Raw genomic sequence first — 13145 nt, forward strand, 5'->3', positions numbered from 1 at the left:
TGTTGAACTTTGCTGTTAATTAGCGTAAGGTCCGGTGGCCATTTTGCTTCGATCTTTCACTTTAACTTGGCAGGTACCCATGGCTCGGGCCAGCATCCTGTGGCTGATGGGAGAGTACTGCGAGAGGGTGCCGAAGATAGCGCCGGACGTGCTCCGAAAGATGGCGAAGACTTTCACCTCTGAGGAGGACATCGTGAAGCTGCAGACGGTCAACTTGGCGGCGAAGCTGTACCTGACCAACTCGAAGCAGGTGCAGAAAGTTTCCTGATGCATTTCTACTAAAAATCTTGTTCATCTACTGTACTGGCAATTTATTTACAAACATCTAGATTAGCCAAATGAAAATTTGATCGATATAAATCCTTTCTTAAAAAATTGTTGTTGTGACTGTTTAATGTTTAATTTCCTCCATTTCTCATCCTGAACAAAGTTTCTGTCAGAAAACTTTTACAACTATTTATGGTCTTCTTCTAAGCAGAAGAGTCATATACCAATAAATAAAAGCGTTGGAAGATTTGACAAAATATCAAAGTTATTTGCACTTTGTGCAGATAGAAGCATTAAAAAAAGACGGGAACCTTTCTCTTCAGTAGATTAAATAGTTCATGAGTCAGCACTGGGTCCAACCTCTGTTTTCACTCCCAGACCAAGCTCTTGACCCAGTACATTCTGAACCTCGGCAAATACGACCAGAACTACGACATTCGAGACCGGACACGCTTCATCCGACAGCTGATTGTGCCCAGCGAGAAAAGCGGCGCCCTCAACAAGTACGCCCGCCGCATCCTGCTGGCCTCCAAGCCGGCGCCGGTCCTCGAGTCCGCGTTCAAAGGTACTTTATCCGCTTGTCGTTTTTAACCTCGAAGCCGTATTTTTGAAACGTATTAGGCCTCCTAAACCACTTTTCTAGTTGCGATTAAATCCATTACTTTCTCCTGCCTGTTTTTCTTCAAGCAGAAGAGAATCTGTGAATATGAATTAGGGGAAGCTTTACTTCAAATTGAGTGGCTCTGTTTCCAGTGGATTCAGGCGGCTTTTTCATTATTCTGGTGTGTGTGTGTGTGTGTCTTTGAAGGGCAGTTAGGTCAGACCACTTTACCTTGGACTAATGAGATGGGTAAATTATCGAGCCAACACTAACCTTTGTTGAGACACGAGGAGGTGGGGGGAGAAAAACCTTCATTTTCTCTCTTCCTCCTTGACAAAATGGATAAAACAGCCTCCTGTAACATTAAAATTCACAGGCGGTTTGCACCCACTGGATGTTTATGGATGGCCTTATTCACTCCTGTCATTCTTAATATTCACAAGTGAAGTTTTCTTCTTTTTTTTTCTTTCCTATCAAACAGAGGAGCACTGTTTTTTTTTTTTTGTTTTGTTTTTTTTATTTCACCCTCTCAGGACAAAAGCACTCGTTATCTTGTTGGTCACAGAGGAAAAGCAATGGGTGACTGTGGTGATAAATGATGAAAACAATTATTCCTCAACACCCAATCACCGACTTCTTCACTGACAGCTGAGCTTCTTGCTAATTTGTGTTTGATTTCTTTGCCTTCCACTCATTTTCCTTCTCTGTGCGTTCAGACAGAGACCGTTTCCAGCTGGGGACGCTCTCCCACAGCCTGAACATTAAAACCACCGGCTACCAGGAGCTGTCCGACTGGCCAGCGGTGGCACCGGATCCGTCCGTGAGGAACGTGGAAGTGATCGAACCGGTACAGTTTTTGTCAGAAACATTCTCATTTCGCAGTTTTTGACGTATCCAAGTTACTCCAGCAGTAAATTGTAACGGATGCATTGAATTCAATTAAATGCAGATATTTTGTGTCATCATCATCAGCCACGTTAATTTTTAATGTCATATATAACATCCAGACAATTCAGGGATGAAAAAGAAAAAAACATGTGGAGTATCTCTGTTTCTCACCAGCCCAATAGTTAAATTGTCACCTACTTTCTTGAACATTTTAGTTTTTTCTACCGTTTTACTCAAAATAGATCTTATCCCAACAGGCCTAAAAATGATAATAAGGTTGTGAGAAATATGTATTTAATGGAGAAAGTAAACCTGGGTGTGAGCAGCCTGATTGACAGCGCTAAGACCATCCTCCTGGCTCTGATTGGTTGTTTCTGACGGGGAGTGTGCATTCCTGCAGTTGGCAGCAGGAGCATCGAGGAGGCAGCGGAGCTCCTTTTTCTTTTTCCTAGATTATCTGTCCCATGCTATCAGGACATAGTGACATTTTTAGCAAATAATTTAAGAGATACATATTTTTACTGTATGTTTTAGTTATCAAATTGGCGATGATATGGAGTCCTGTCCATTTGGTGTCTCCTGTTTAAGAGATGATCCAAGAGGAAATGAAGGATTTACATTTGTACTTTAAAGTATTTGTCCATAACTTGCTTTGGGTTGCACAAAACTCAAAGCGCGGCATCAGATAACGTCCGCAAAGTGAAAGTTGATCAACACCCACTGCCGAAAGCCGGGGAAAAAATGTCTGGAGATACAAAATTTGCTGCTCATCCACTTAAATGTTTTAAGTTCCAAAGTGAAACAACCACATCTTTTTGCCACAATAACAAAACAACTTTGTTCTGTGTATAAATAAAGCTTTGGTATTTTTAAATGTGGCCTTTAACAAAAAAAAAAAAGAAAAAGAGAGAAGAAGAAGAAAAAAATCTGCTAATTGCTGAGCTCGTTTATTATCTCTCGTCGCTCTCAGCAACATAATTTGATGTGTTGCATCGCTTTAGGTACAAGAGTGGGCGCCGTCTCTGGGGAAAGCCAAGAAGCCCAAATCTGAAGACAAGTTTTACTCAGACGATGAGGAGAAAGAAGAGGAAGGATCTGGAAGTGAAGACAGCAGCAGCAGCAGCAGCAGTGGCAGCAGCACTGAAGGTATGTTTGTGTTTTAGAGTTTAATGTCAGAAACTGATAGAAATTCTTTTTTATTCCTTTAGATTTTGACTGAAATTGATTTAATTTGACTTAATTATTAGAAAATATTTGGAACGTGACTTAAATAGGTCGGCTGATTCCAGATGACATGTAAATTCAATTAAATTAAAAAAACAAACTACACCACAATAAGATTTATTGGATCTAAAATAACTATGTTGAACCTACAGTCACGATGTTGTTCTTTAGAGTCGGGCAGTGAGAGCGAAGAGGAGAGCAGCGGAGACTCGGAGAAGACCTCCAGTGATTCCGGAAAGAGTTCGAGCGGATCTGAAGCGAGCTCCAGCGAGTCCGAGTCCCAACTAAAGAAGCAGAAACGAGCTAAGAAGGCGACCCCGAGGAAAAGCAAGCAGACCGCTGCAGACAGGTGAGGTGAAATCCACGCCGTCTGCCACGTTCTTCAGGTTTCACAAATCACTAACTATGCTGTGTAGAGTGAGTCATTAATAAACTGTAACTTTTCACATCAATTCACACCAAAAGCTGCGACTTGATGATAGCTTTAGCATCTTTAGTTTTGAAGAAAACAAAATTTTTCCCATTTGGATCATTTGTCTCCCACACAAAAACTACTTTTTCAAAAATTTTATTTCCCTCCTTTTATAGAGGTGACATTAACATCCATCCAGGAAATATATTCCAAACAATAAAGTTTGCTGAATAAACTCTGTTTAAATGCAGAATAAACTCTAAATCCATGCAAATTTAATGTACTGTAGCATCTGTCCTTTCTTTGCCACACCAGTCCTATCTCTCCCTCTCTCTCGGGTCGGTCGGTCTGCAGGAGCATTGCTGGCATGAGTTCCATTAACAAGCTAATCAAGGAGAATTTTCCTCCAGTAGCGTAACCCACATTTACATGGCTAATGGATAATGACTTTTGATTGGTCATTTAGCAGCCTGGTGTTACCAATAAACGAGATTTGAGTCATTACTACAGAATATGCTCACGCACTCTCCCTTACACAACTGGCAAATTTAGTTTCTTAGGCAGCGCACTTCATTTACTCACGGACACACAAAATCACCGAACGTACCTGATTTTTTTTTTTTTCTTCTTTCTTTTCTGCTGTGCGACAGGCCGCCGGCTGACCCTGTTCTCTCCATTAGAGAGTATAATTAGAGCAACTCACCCCAGTGCTCAAACACACCAGAACGCGCGCACACACGCGTACAGTCGGTAATTAGAGTCGCTCACCCCAGTGCTTCCACAACAAACACAGCATAATGCCCTCATTATGGCCCAGTCATTTCAGGCAGGGCCTAATCAGTCCCACAGTGATTTATATCACTTTTTCCTGTTCGCAGCAAATGAAATCTGTAGGGCAAATTAATACTGGCTTTTCATCATCGCCCAAGTTAAAAAGCCAGTTACCGTCACAATTCCCCTCATTAATTTAACGGCTGAAAATCCCAGGCAGGCGGAGTAAACACTCATTATTGGAACAAATTGAAGAGGGACAGAGCAAGTGAAAGAGAGGGGAAAAAGATGGAGAAAATCTTTCTTGACTGAGTGCCGCATTGAATTCACTTTGCAAACAAAAACAGATTGATCGCCGTCGTTTTGATCGGGTGCACTGAAAGCTTTCAGACGCCTTAAAGTTTGTTTTCCGTCAGTGTTTTTCTTACAGCTGAATGTGTTTGTGACTCAAAGTTATTTCATTTATAAACTAAATTATTAGGAATTAACCACTTTTTTTTTCCATTTCCGATAACAATATCAGAGAATTGGTATCGGGCGATACGATCCGATACAGGAAAACGGTGCTGAATTGACTTAATACAATTTTTTTTTTTTTTTTACACAGACATGAATGTACTAAATCACACACTTACTTGTTGACACTTACGCTAATAACTTCACAATCTTGGTCAAACATGTAAAAACAACAGTATCAATTAGGAGTCGAGCGGCCAATGTAGAATTAATAATAAAGAACCTCACTAAAGCGAAAGGTGGACTATTTTGGTCAAACATGTAAAAATACACGGCAACAAACCTGTCAAGTTATTCAGAAAGTGCAATTAGAAATTCTTTAAATAATGAAGTCGCTCAGAGCGCAAAACATAGAATTAGACTGAACAGATCTGACCTTATCAGTTGCCACAGATGCACGATCTAGACATTTTTTTTAATATTGGTACCAGTGCATCTCAAGAAAATGTTAACGGGAAAATGTTTTTTGCGAAACTTCCTTGTATGTTTGAGGCCTTTTGTTTTTCTTTTGCTTGATTGTTTTAGTGACTCGGATGAAAACGGAAACGGTCCTGTGGGCGAAACCAGCAGCTCATCCCCTGAAAGCTCCTCCGACTCGGAGTCTGACTCCGAGGAGGACTCTGACTCCGACTCTCCGGCTCCGCAGAAGAAGACCGTCGCAAAGACTAAACCGAAGGTGATGTCGCCCTTCATCGTCATTATAGCTTGGCACAGCTGAGCAGAGGAACTTGCTTAGCTGAATCAAGTCGAACTCAGAGTTCGGGCAACTTTGAGTTACAGCGCAAATCTATCCTTTCACTCTTAAAGCGTTTAGTTTACTTGTGTCACAAGTCAAGAAAATTGATTATTACAGTCAATCAAATGCTACAAATTTTTACATTTCCTCTCTCATAAAACAGTAACACATATATCACTTGAAAATGGTCTGAAAACAACAATATTATCGTTTATCACAATAATTATGGCAAATATTTATCGTCCAGCAAAACTTACAGTGATGGCATTTGATCTCATCTGATCCCCAAAATCATACAGAGATCTCTGCACACTGGACGGTTCGTAGACTGCCAGTTAAATATTGCGCTTTAGAGCTTATTAAACAGATAAAAGGAAAGAAAACCTACAGAATGTTGGTTTTCCTGGATTAACATTTCTGAGGGCTGCTGATAAAAAGCCACAGTGGAACATTCGCTTTCATGTTGTAACGTTCATCCGTGTGGTAGGAGACGCAGCCCGGTTGATGGGATATAATGGGGTTGAAATTGTAAACAGGAGAACAGTCCTCTTCTTTTCAGCTCCCACTGAGTATTAACATGATATTCTCCCAGCTGTGTGTGCTGAAAGCTTCAAAATCCTGATTTACTCTCCGGGATATCATTTGGCTCCATGGCATCTCCTTTATTTTGTTTTTCTCTTCCACCCCTTTTATGCTTTTTTCCCCCCCAGTTCTCACAATCTTTTTCTTACCTGTTATGCTCATCACATTATCTTCCTCTCACCCTTTTTGCCGTTCGGCGCTATGAAATTCTCATTTCATTCACTTTGTCATTTGGTTATGGCCTATGAATTATGCATCTTTTTCCCTCAGCCATTTTCTTCTGCACGGCTCTTTCAGACCGCTTTTCCAGTAACAGGGTTTCCGTCTCTATTACCCCCACCAAGCTTCGATCAGAGAAAATCTGATAAGATACGGCCGCCTGGAACTTTACGGTTTGTTTTTTGTTTTTTTTTTCTTTACTCCTGTTTGCCTCTCACACTTTTGTCCTGTTTGTTTGCTGCTTATCAAGCCTGGAGTTGGCAGAGTGGGATTTTATGGTTCTTTATGCGATGTGATAAACTCAGCTTGGTTAGGTGGGTATGGAGAAAGGGTGATAAAAACCTGCTCATATGTTTAAATCAGATTTTTATTGCAGGTTTGTGAGACTGAAGCGTGTGTGCTTTTCTCTACCAGACTCTGTGAGGCCCAAGTTGCATAGAAATGTAAACCAATTGATTTGGGGAGGAATGTGTAACATCTTCAAGGTCTCGTTATTGAAATGTTTCTCTCTCTGGATGGAATTCCCACAATTCCACAGTTCATCTTTCTGTTTTTTTTATTTTTATGCTCATCGTAAATGTGCTGTTCTTGCTTTTTAGGTGGAAGTAAAGTCCAAGAAGGAAGTCTCTTTATTGGATCTAGATGACTGTAAGTTTATCTGTCAGTTCGAAGACTGGTTACCAATGGCAACAGGATGTAAACTATAGTGAAACCCCCCAGTGTAGCCACTAGCGCCGGAGCGCAGCTAAAATCTGTGAACACTTGCAACCACCTCCGAAATTGCTCTACACTTCTTGTTTTAATAGTTTCCACACCAAATATACATTAATATGCATTAATACACAATGTAGAAATGATTGTAGCACTACTGCAGAAGCTAATGCTGCATCCCACTTATCTTACTTGAGCTGGTTGCTGGGAGACTAAAGAAAGTTGGGAATGATGATAGTGAGTGATTTGCTGGAATCCATCCAGATTTAAGTGAACATAAAAGGCCTTTGGGGAGTCTGCAACAGTCCTAATCCATTGTTGAGGGCCCTAATGATTGTGTATTCTCTGTTTGTACATTTTTGACCTTATAGCTTAACGCAACTGGTTTGCCAGTCTCACTAACTGAATCAGCATGGTTCAAGTCATTGTTCTTTTATCGTTTAGTTTCTCCTGCGGTTCCGAGTGCACCAAAGTCCTCTGTGTTCTCCTCGAGCCTGCTGTCCGACCTCGAAGGCCTCTCTCTCTCCAACGTCTCGTCCGCCATGCAGGTTGGTGCCCGCCATTTCCAAACTTTCTGTCTGACCGCATCACGGCCAGACCGAGTGACATTTCCTCCGGCGGTGTGTGCCGGGACTCGATTGTTCCTTCCTCCTTGACACCGCAGCATCAACACGCGATGGCGAAATGAGCCTTCTCTCCCCTGAGGAACATTTCGGCGCCAGACGCCAACTATTGACCTTTCCCACCTCGCTATATTTATAGCCGGTCGGGACAGCACAGCAGCTCCCCCGTTTCCTGTATGTCTAATAGTCTGTCTTTTTCGACCATCGGCGTCTTTTCGTTCTTCCACACCCTTGAACTCTATTTCTGCACTTCATCTAGAAGTCCAACCGCTCTGATTCTCTCTCTCCTCCTCTGCCGCCCTCCATCTCTTTCTGTCAGGTGTTGCGTCCCTCGTGTCTCTGCGTTGTGTATATCTGATGGTTGACCTTTCCTGGTCTGACGGCTCCTTTCTCTCCACAGTATGTGAGCAGCTCTTCACATCTGTGTGTTTTTTATCCCGTCTCTTCCCCTGGGAGGGAAACGTCCAAACCACTCTCTCAGCTGCTGCTGTGTCTATTTTTCTACGACAAAAGTCGGATGTTTGGAAATGCTGCAGTTTGAGGATTTTTAAACCGCAACGAATCATGAAGATATGAAACTACTGCAACCAATTTTACTGGCTCTGCAATGTAGAACTCACTTTTCTCAAGAAGAGAGTGCTTATTCTTTAAAATTTCTCAGGTTTGGAGCCAAGTCTGTCGCACTGAGCAGGAAGTGATTAAATCGAATGATTAATGAACTCTAATTTCCATTTGCATGTTTTTTGTTTTTTCCCATGTCGCTCTCTCTTTCTGCCAAAGACTGGATCACAAAAGGCTTCAGTCTGGCTTACATGGTCTCACCCCTACTCTGGTAGCCTTGGTCTGATTTCGGGACCAAAACGTCAACATTTGTTACATTTTCAGTCACTGCGGTTCTCTTTCACTCTGCACTGAGTCAAACAAACCAAACTTCTTTTTAAAACACTTGTTCCCCTCCTCACCTGTGGTGGTGCTGCACCAAGAACCACTGAAGGAAGCAACATAAAAACCTCTGAAGAAGACATGAGCTCAACTTCCTCTCTCACAAAATGTCAACAATAAATGGCGTAGCGTCAGACATTATTGGTTGCAGGATTTCTCTTCAGTCATTGCCATTTCTCCTTCTAGTGCTGGACTCTGACGTTTGTTTTGGTTGTATTTACCCAGAATCCCGTGCGCTGTAGTCCTCTTCTTACTTCTGGAGCTTTCTCTGGTTCACTCAAATTTTTGGGCCCGCATCAGAGTTCGTTTACGCCTTCTCAGCTTCTCAAACAAACCGAACTTTCTATACAAAGCGACCTGGAGTTTGATTAAAGCGGACTAAGTAGTACTGGTGTGAACCCTAAATGTTCTTCCTACTGTCCCCTCCAAGCCAATGAGTTTTACATCAAGTTAGCACGTAGTTTGCGTTTGCCCACCACCCCCCTGCCTCTCTGCCTCCCTGCCTGTCTGTCAGGATGACTGACAGCTGCTCTCTAGCCAACATGGATGCAGCTGGAGTCTCGTTACTTAGTCTCTCCTCCTCAGGTGAAGGCCAGGGAGTAATGGCGAATAGAAATGCAGATTAGAACAGGGAACTTTTTGCACATCACCATCTGATTTAGAGTCAATTCTATGCATAAATACATGATGGGGCTGCAGAATTCATCGACAAGGGTAAATAACCTCACCTTTGCTCACATACACACACCAGCTCGTGCATATGCACATTCTTCCTCATACCACACACACACATACTCACACCAACTGGCCCCAGTGTCATTTCTATTTCTCAGCAATCTGCCCACAGAGGCAGTGGTTGTGTCTCAGCTGAGCGCTCGGGCCCTTTTAGAGAATTACTGCATGGTTATCAAAGGCGTTTAGATTAACCCCGGTCACTGTCTTTGACCCACCTCCCTCTTCTGTCTCCTGCTCCTCTCTCCCCTCGTTTCTGCATGCTACCGCTCTCTCTAATAACATTTTGACATCAGGATCTTTCACAATTGCCTCTTAAATTCTCCCCCCCCCCCATCCACTACCCCCGAACCTCTTCCGACCGCTGTCCCTGTGTGTGTGGCGGCGGGGTTGAGGGGTGAGGGGTGTGGACGGCCGAGGCTGATAACTTTTCATTCATAATTAGCGGTCGGCGAATGGGGCCGCGTTAGGGGGAAATTGAACTGTCAGCGGCGGGGCGCGGGGCGTTTGACCCCATCACGCCCAGAGGGGCCCATCATAATTTGTTCATTTGGTGTCCATCAGGCGGGCGCAGGCTCTGCCCCTTCCTCCTCCCCCGTCTCGCGCCTCACCCCCGTGACCTCCCCGTAGCTCCCCCCGCCTCACACACCGCCGTAAGCTCCAGGGTTCACGTCTAATTATGAATCAGCAGAAGGACCTCCAGTGCCGCGAATATAGCAGCTCCTGCCCTCCAAACCTCTTTCTGCCACTCAAACCGCAGAGATTGCTTCTTAAATAGGAAGAAATGTCCGCAAGGAAGCGGTCAGTCAGGTGAGCCGGCCGCTTGTTATGGAGAGCGGACGGGTTTTAAAACATCTCTGTAGTTGTAAACATTCTCTGTAGTTGTAAACATTTTTTTCTTTTTCATTCTTTTGTCTTTCCCCTTGATCTCTTGTGTTTATCATTTTCTAAATTTAACTATCGTTAATTTTGCTGGACGATAAATTCTCCCAGAAGTTACCGGGAGATCGCTCTCAAGTAATATAATCGTAATGGCATAATAATGCATAATAATATTCTCAAAGATCATTATACTTTAACTTCTAATGAAAATTTAACACTAAACCTGGAAGACGTTCTAAAGATCCAAAGTAAACAAACAAAACAACAAATGAGGTGAACAAAGTTGAGTTGAGTCTAAAGCAGCAGTTTTTGGTAGAGAGAGAGAGAGAAAAACAATAAATCCTGCAAATGGAAATTGTTGAGCTTGTTTTAATTTATCATGCAATTAATTTAGTTATTATTGATTGTGACAGGGCTACTGTTAACACTTATATGTGAATTTGTTGTCATTCATAACTTATTAATTTTTAATTTTTTTAATTCATAAAGCTCCATTTGTCTTTCACAGTGCAGGGTTTCCTCCAGTGTATTATAATCCTGCGGCCCACCAGGCTTTACTGGGCCCCATTTCCTTATCCCTCTAATTTTGGGGGATCTGCAATTGGCCGATACTTGCATGAGAAACTGATCTCAAAATCAGCCGCTGTCCTCTTTTACTCTGCTGTCAGAGGTTTGACTTTTTAAACATCAGTAATCAGCCAGAAAACTGAAAGCAGTGCATTCCTAATTCATACCTTTCCCACTGTAATATAATTTTAATGTGAACCCTTTCTGACTGAATGGAGCATTTAGGAATACGGCACCATTCCTCTCCTGCCTGTTGCTGCACACTGCAGGTCAGCAGGTAGATAGAATGCTAGAGAGCAAGACAAATTTGAGTGTTTAGAAATGCTTGCTTTCATAAAATCATGGACAGTCATGGTGTAGAAGCTCAACTCCTCACTTGTAGTGGGAAGCAAAGTGCAACCACACTTTTCAGATCTGAAAGCATCTTTTCCCCTTTTCTCTTCAAAATGGATGACTACTTTGTGTAACCATTAGAAATGGTTGATAATGTAACCTTGCACAGATTTGATTTTATAAAGGGCTTTCAGCAGCAGGAGCCCAGAGCCCCATTTTTGGGGGACGCACCAAAGTTTTTTTTTTGTTTGTTTTTGTTTATTTAAAAGTTATCAGCAGATATCATGAGTTGTATCAATATTTTGGGACTTTTATGAATAGAAACAATGCTCAGAAAATTGGTTAGACTGCTTATTGATGTGCTGTAATTTACATTAGTGAAATAATTTTTCCTTAAGGCACCAAACTCGGTCCTGCCCACTGGCCCTCATCCTTTTAGATCCGGCCTTAAATATCCAAACACCTGGTAAAAAAAGATACAAATTTTAATTGCACATTTACAAACATACAGTTGCAAATGTTAACATTTTCAGTTTTGAAATGTTTTGGGGTTTTTAGATCAAATTACATTTTATTTTCATAGGACTTCTTGTCAATGGAATTCCTCCATTCACCCTGCGTCTAATCCATGCCTCAGGTTCAGTAAATAGATGCATAAAAAGTGTGTGTGGCACTTGTAAAACTGGATGAAGGGCACTCCTGCCTCTGAATATCAATCCTCTATTATTGCTAATCGGCCTTAATGAAGAAAAAAAAATCTAAATTAATCATTTTAGAAAATCTAATTTCCTGAAAAATTGACACAAATGAACTAATCTCTGTATGTGTTCTGGAGAGGCTCCTTGTCGAGCTAAAGTAGGTTTAAGGCGGCCGTGCTAACATTTATTTAATTCAATCTGCAGCCAAGGTCTTTGTGACGTTCCTTCAATTAATTGTCATCTTCAGATCGAAGGGGGAAACGGTCGGGCCCTAAAAATCAAACGCAGGTACTTCTCACCTTAAATCTGTGACTCTTGGAGAGTTTAATGAAATCCCAAGTGGACAATATCTGCTAAAACTAAACCTGGATTTTTCAATGTATAAACCATGCGTCGCTATGCACTTCACAGCTCCTTCGTTTCAATGCAAAGCCCGCCTCAATCCTTACACCTTTTTTTTTTTTTTTTTTTTTTTTTTTTTTTTTTTTTTTGAGCACGTCAGCGGGATTTTCAGGTCATTTGCCAGAGAGGATGCTGGGAACGCGGCGTCCGTGCTCTGAAGGTGACTGGCGTGTCTGTGTCATCCATCACTGGAGCTTCCTTTAAGTTGATGCATAATAGAGCCTCTCAATCAACTTCCTCTCTCATTGTCACCTTCCTCCTTTCCTGTCCGGGACCGAGCCTCCGAGCTCAGACCCGAAGGGAAGAAGACAAAAAAAAAGAGAGAGAGCGAGCGAGACTGACAGAGAAGTCAAGGTTACATCCCTCTCTCTCTCTTATTTACACTTGAGGTGTTATGGGATTGCTCCGCGCGGCGTAGAACAACAGCGGATGGTGTGTGGGCACTCGTGTCAGCCTTTAACTGTCCACCATGTCAAATTGGTGATAATATGCAGTTTGAAGCGCTGTCCTCGTCCCCGTTAAGATAGGAGGCGGGGAGGGGGGTGAGATGGCACACAGGAGGACCTTGAAGGCGGGATGTCTCTGTCAGGGAAGTAAATCTCCGTCGTGATGGCCTGGCAAACATTACGGCGGGCTTTATCGACGCCGACTGCTCCGACACATCCAAAAGTGGTCCGATAAATTTGCCTGGCGGCCGCGAGACACAAGTATTTTTGTGACCTCTGTTTCAATGGCTACGATGGTCTAGTGGCAGGAGATGCACGTTTTATTTTAAATTTTGACTTTTTTTTGTTGTTAGATAGATTAGTGTCTCTAATCTATCTGCAAGTTTGCTTTTTCTATATTCTTACAAATCAATCAATCAAATTTTATTTATATAGCACATTTCAGCAGCAAGGCATTTCAAAGTGCTTTACATCATAAACACAAATCATGCATCATGGAATAAACAATACATTGTTACATATTACAAATGACTGCTTCTCTGAAGACATTTCTAATAGAAAAGTTTAAATTCTAGGCAGGCACCGAAACACTT

At 42.2% G+C, this 13145-nt stretch overlaps 1 protein-coding gene across 2 annotated transcripts in view; it reads left to right on the top strand.

The window, feature by feature from the left end:
• ap3b1a (adaptor related protein complex 3 subunit beta 1a) overlaps positions 1-13145 on the top strand; it is a 52598-nt gene that overhangs the window by 20422 nt on the left and 19031 nt on the right. For both annotated transcript variants that reach the window (XM_055052429.1, XM_055052430.1), the window contains exons 15-22: positions 74-250; positions 646-832; positions 1585-1715; positions 2758-2902; positions 3152-3329; positions 5205-5355; positions 6816-6864; positions 7372-7475. In XM_055052429.1, the coding sequence (XP_054908404.1) occupies positions 74-250; positions 646-832; positions 1585-1715; positions 2758-2902; positions 3152-3329; positions 5205-5355; positions 6816-6864; positions 7372-7475 (1122 nt within the window). The remainder of the gene's footprint in view (positions 1-73; positions 251-645; positions 833-1584; positions 1716-2757; positions 2903-3151; positions 3330-5204; positions 5356-6815; positions 6865-7371; positions 7476-13145) is intronic.

The sequence above is a fragment of the Poeciliopsis prolifica genome, unplaced genomic scaffold (assembly GCF_027474105.1).
Source record: "Poeciliopsis prolifica strain line A6 unplaced genomic scaffold, Auburn_PproV2 SCAFFOLD035, whole genome shotgun sequence".
NCBI classification, from domain to species: Eukaryota; Metazoa; Chordata; class Actinopteri; order Cyprinodontiformes; family Poeciliidae; genus Poeciliopsis; species Poeciliopsis prolifica.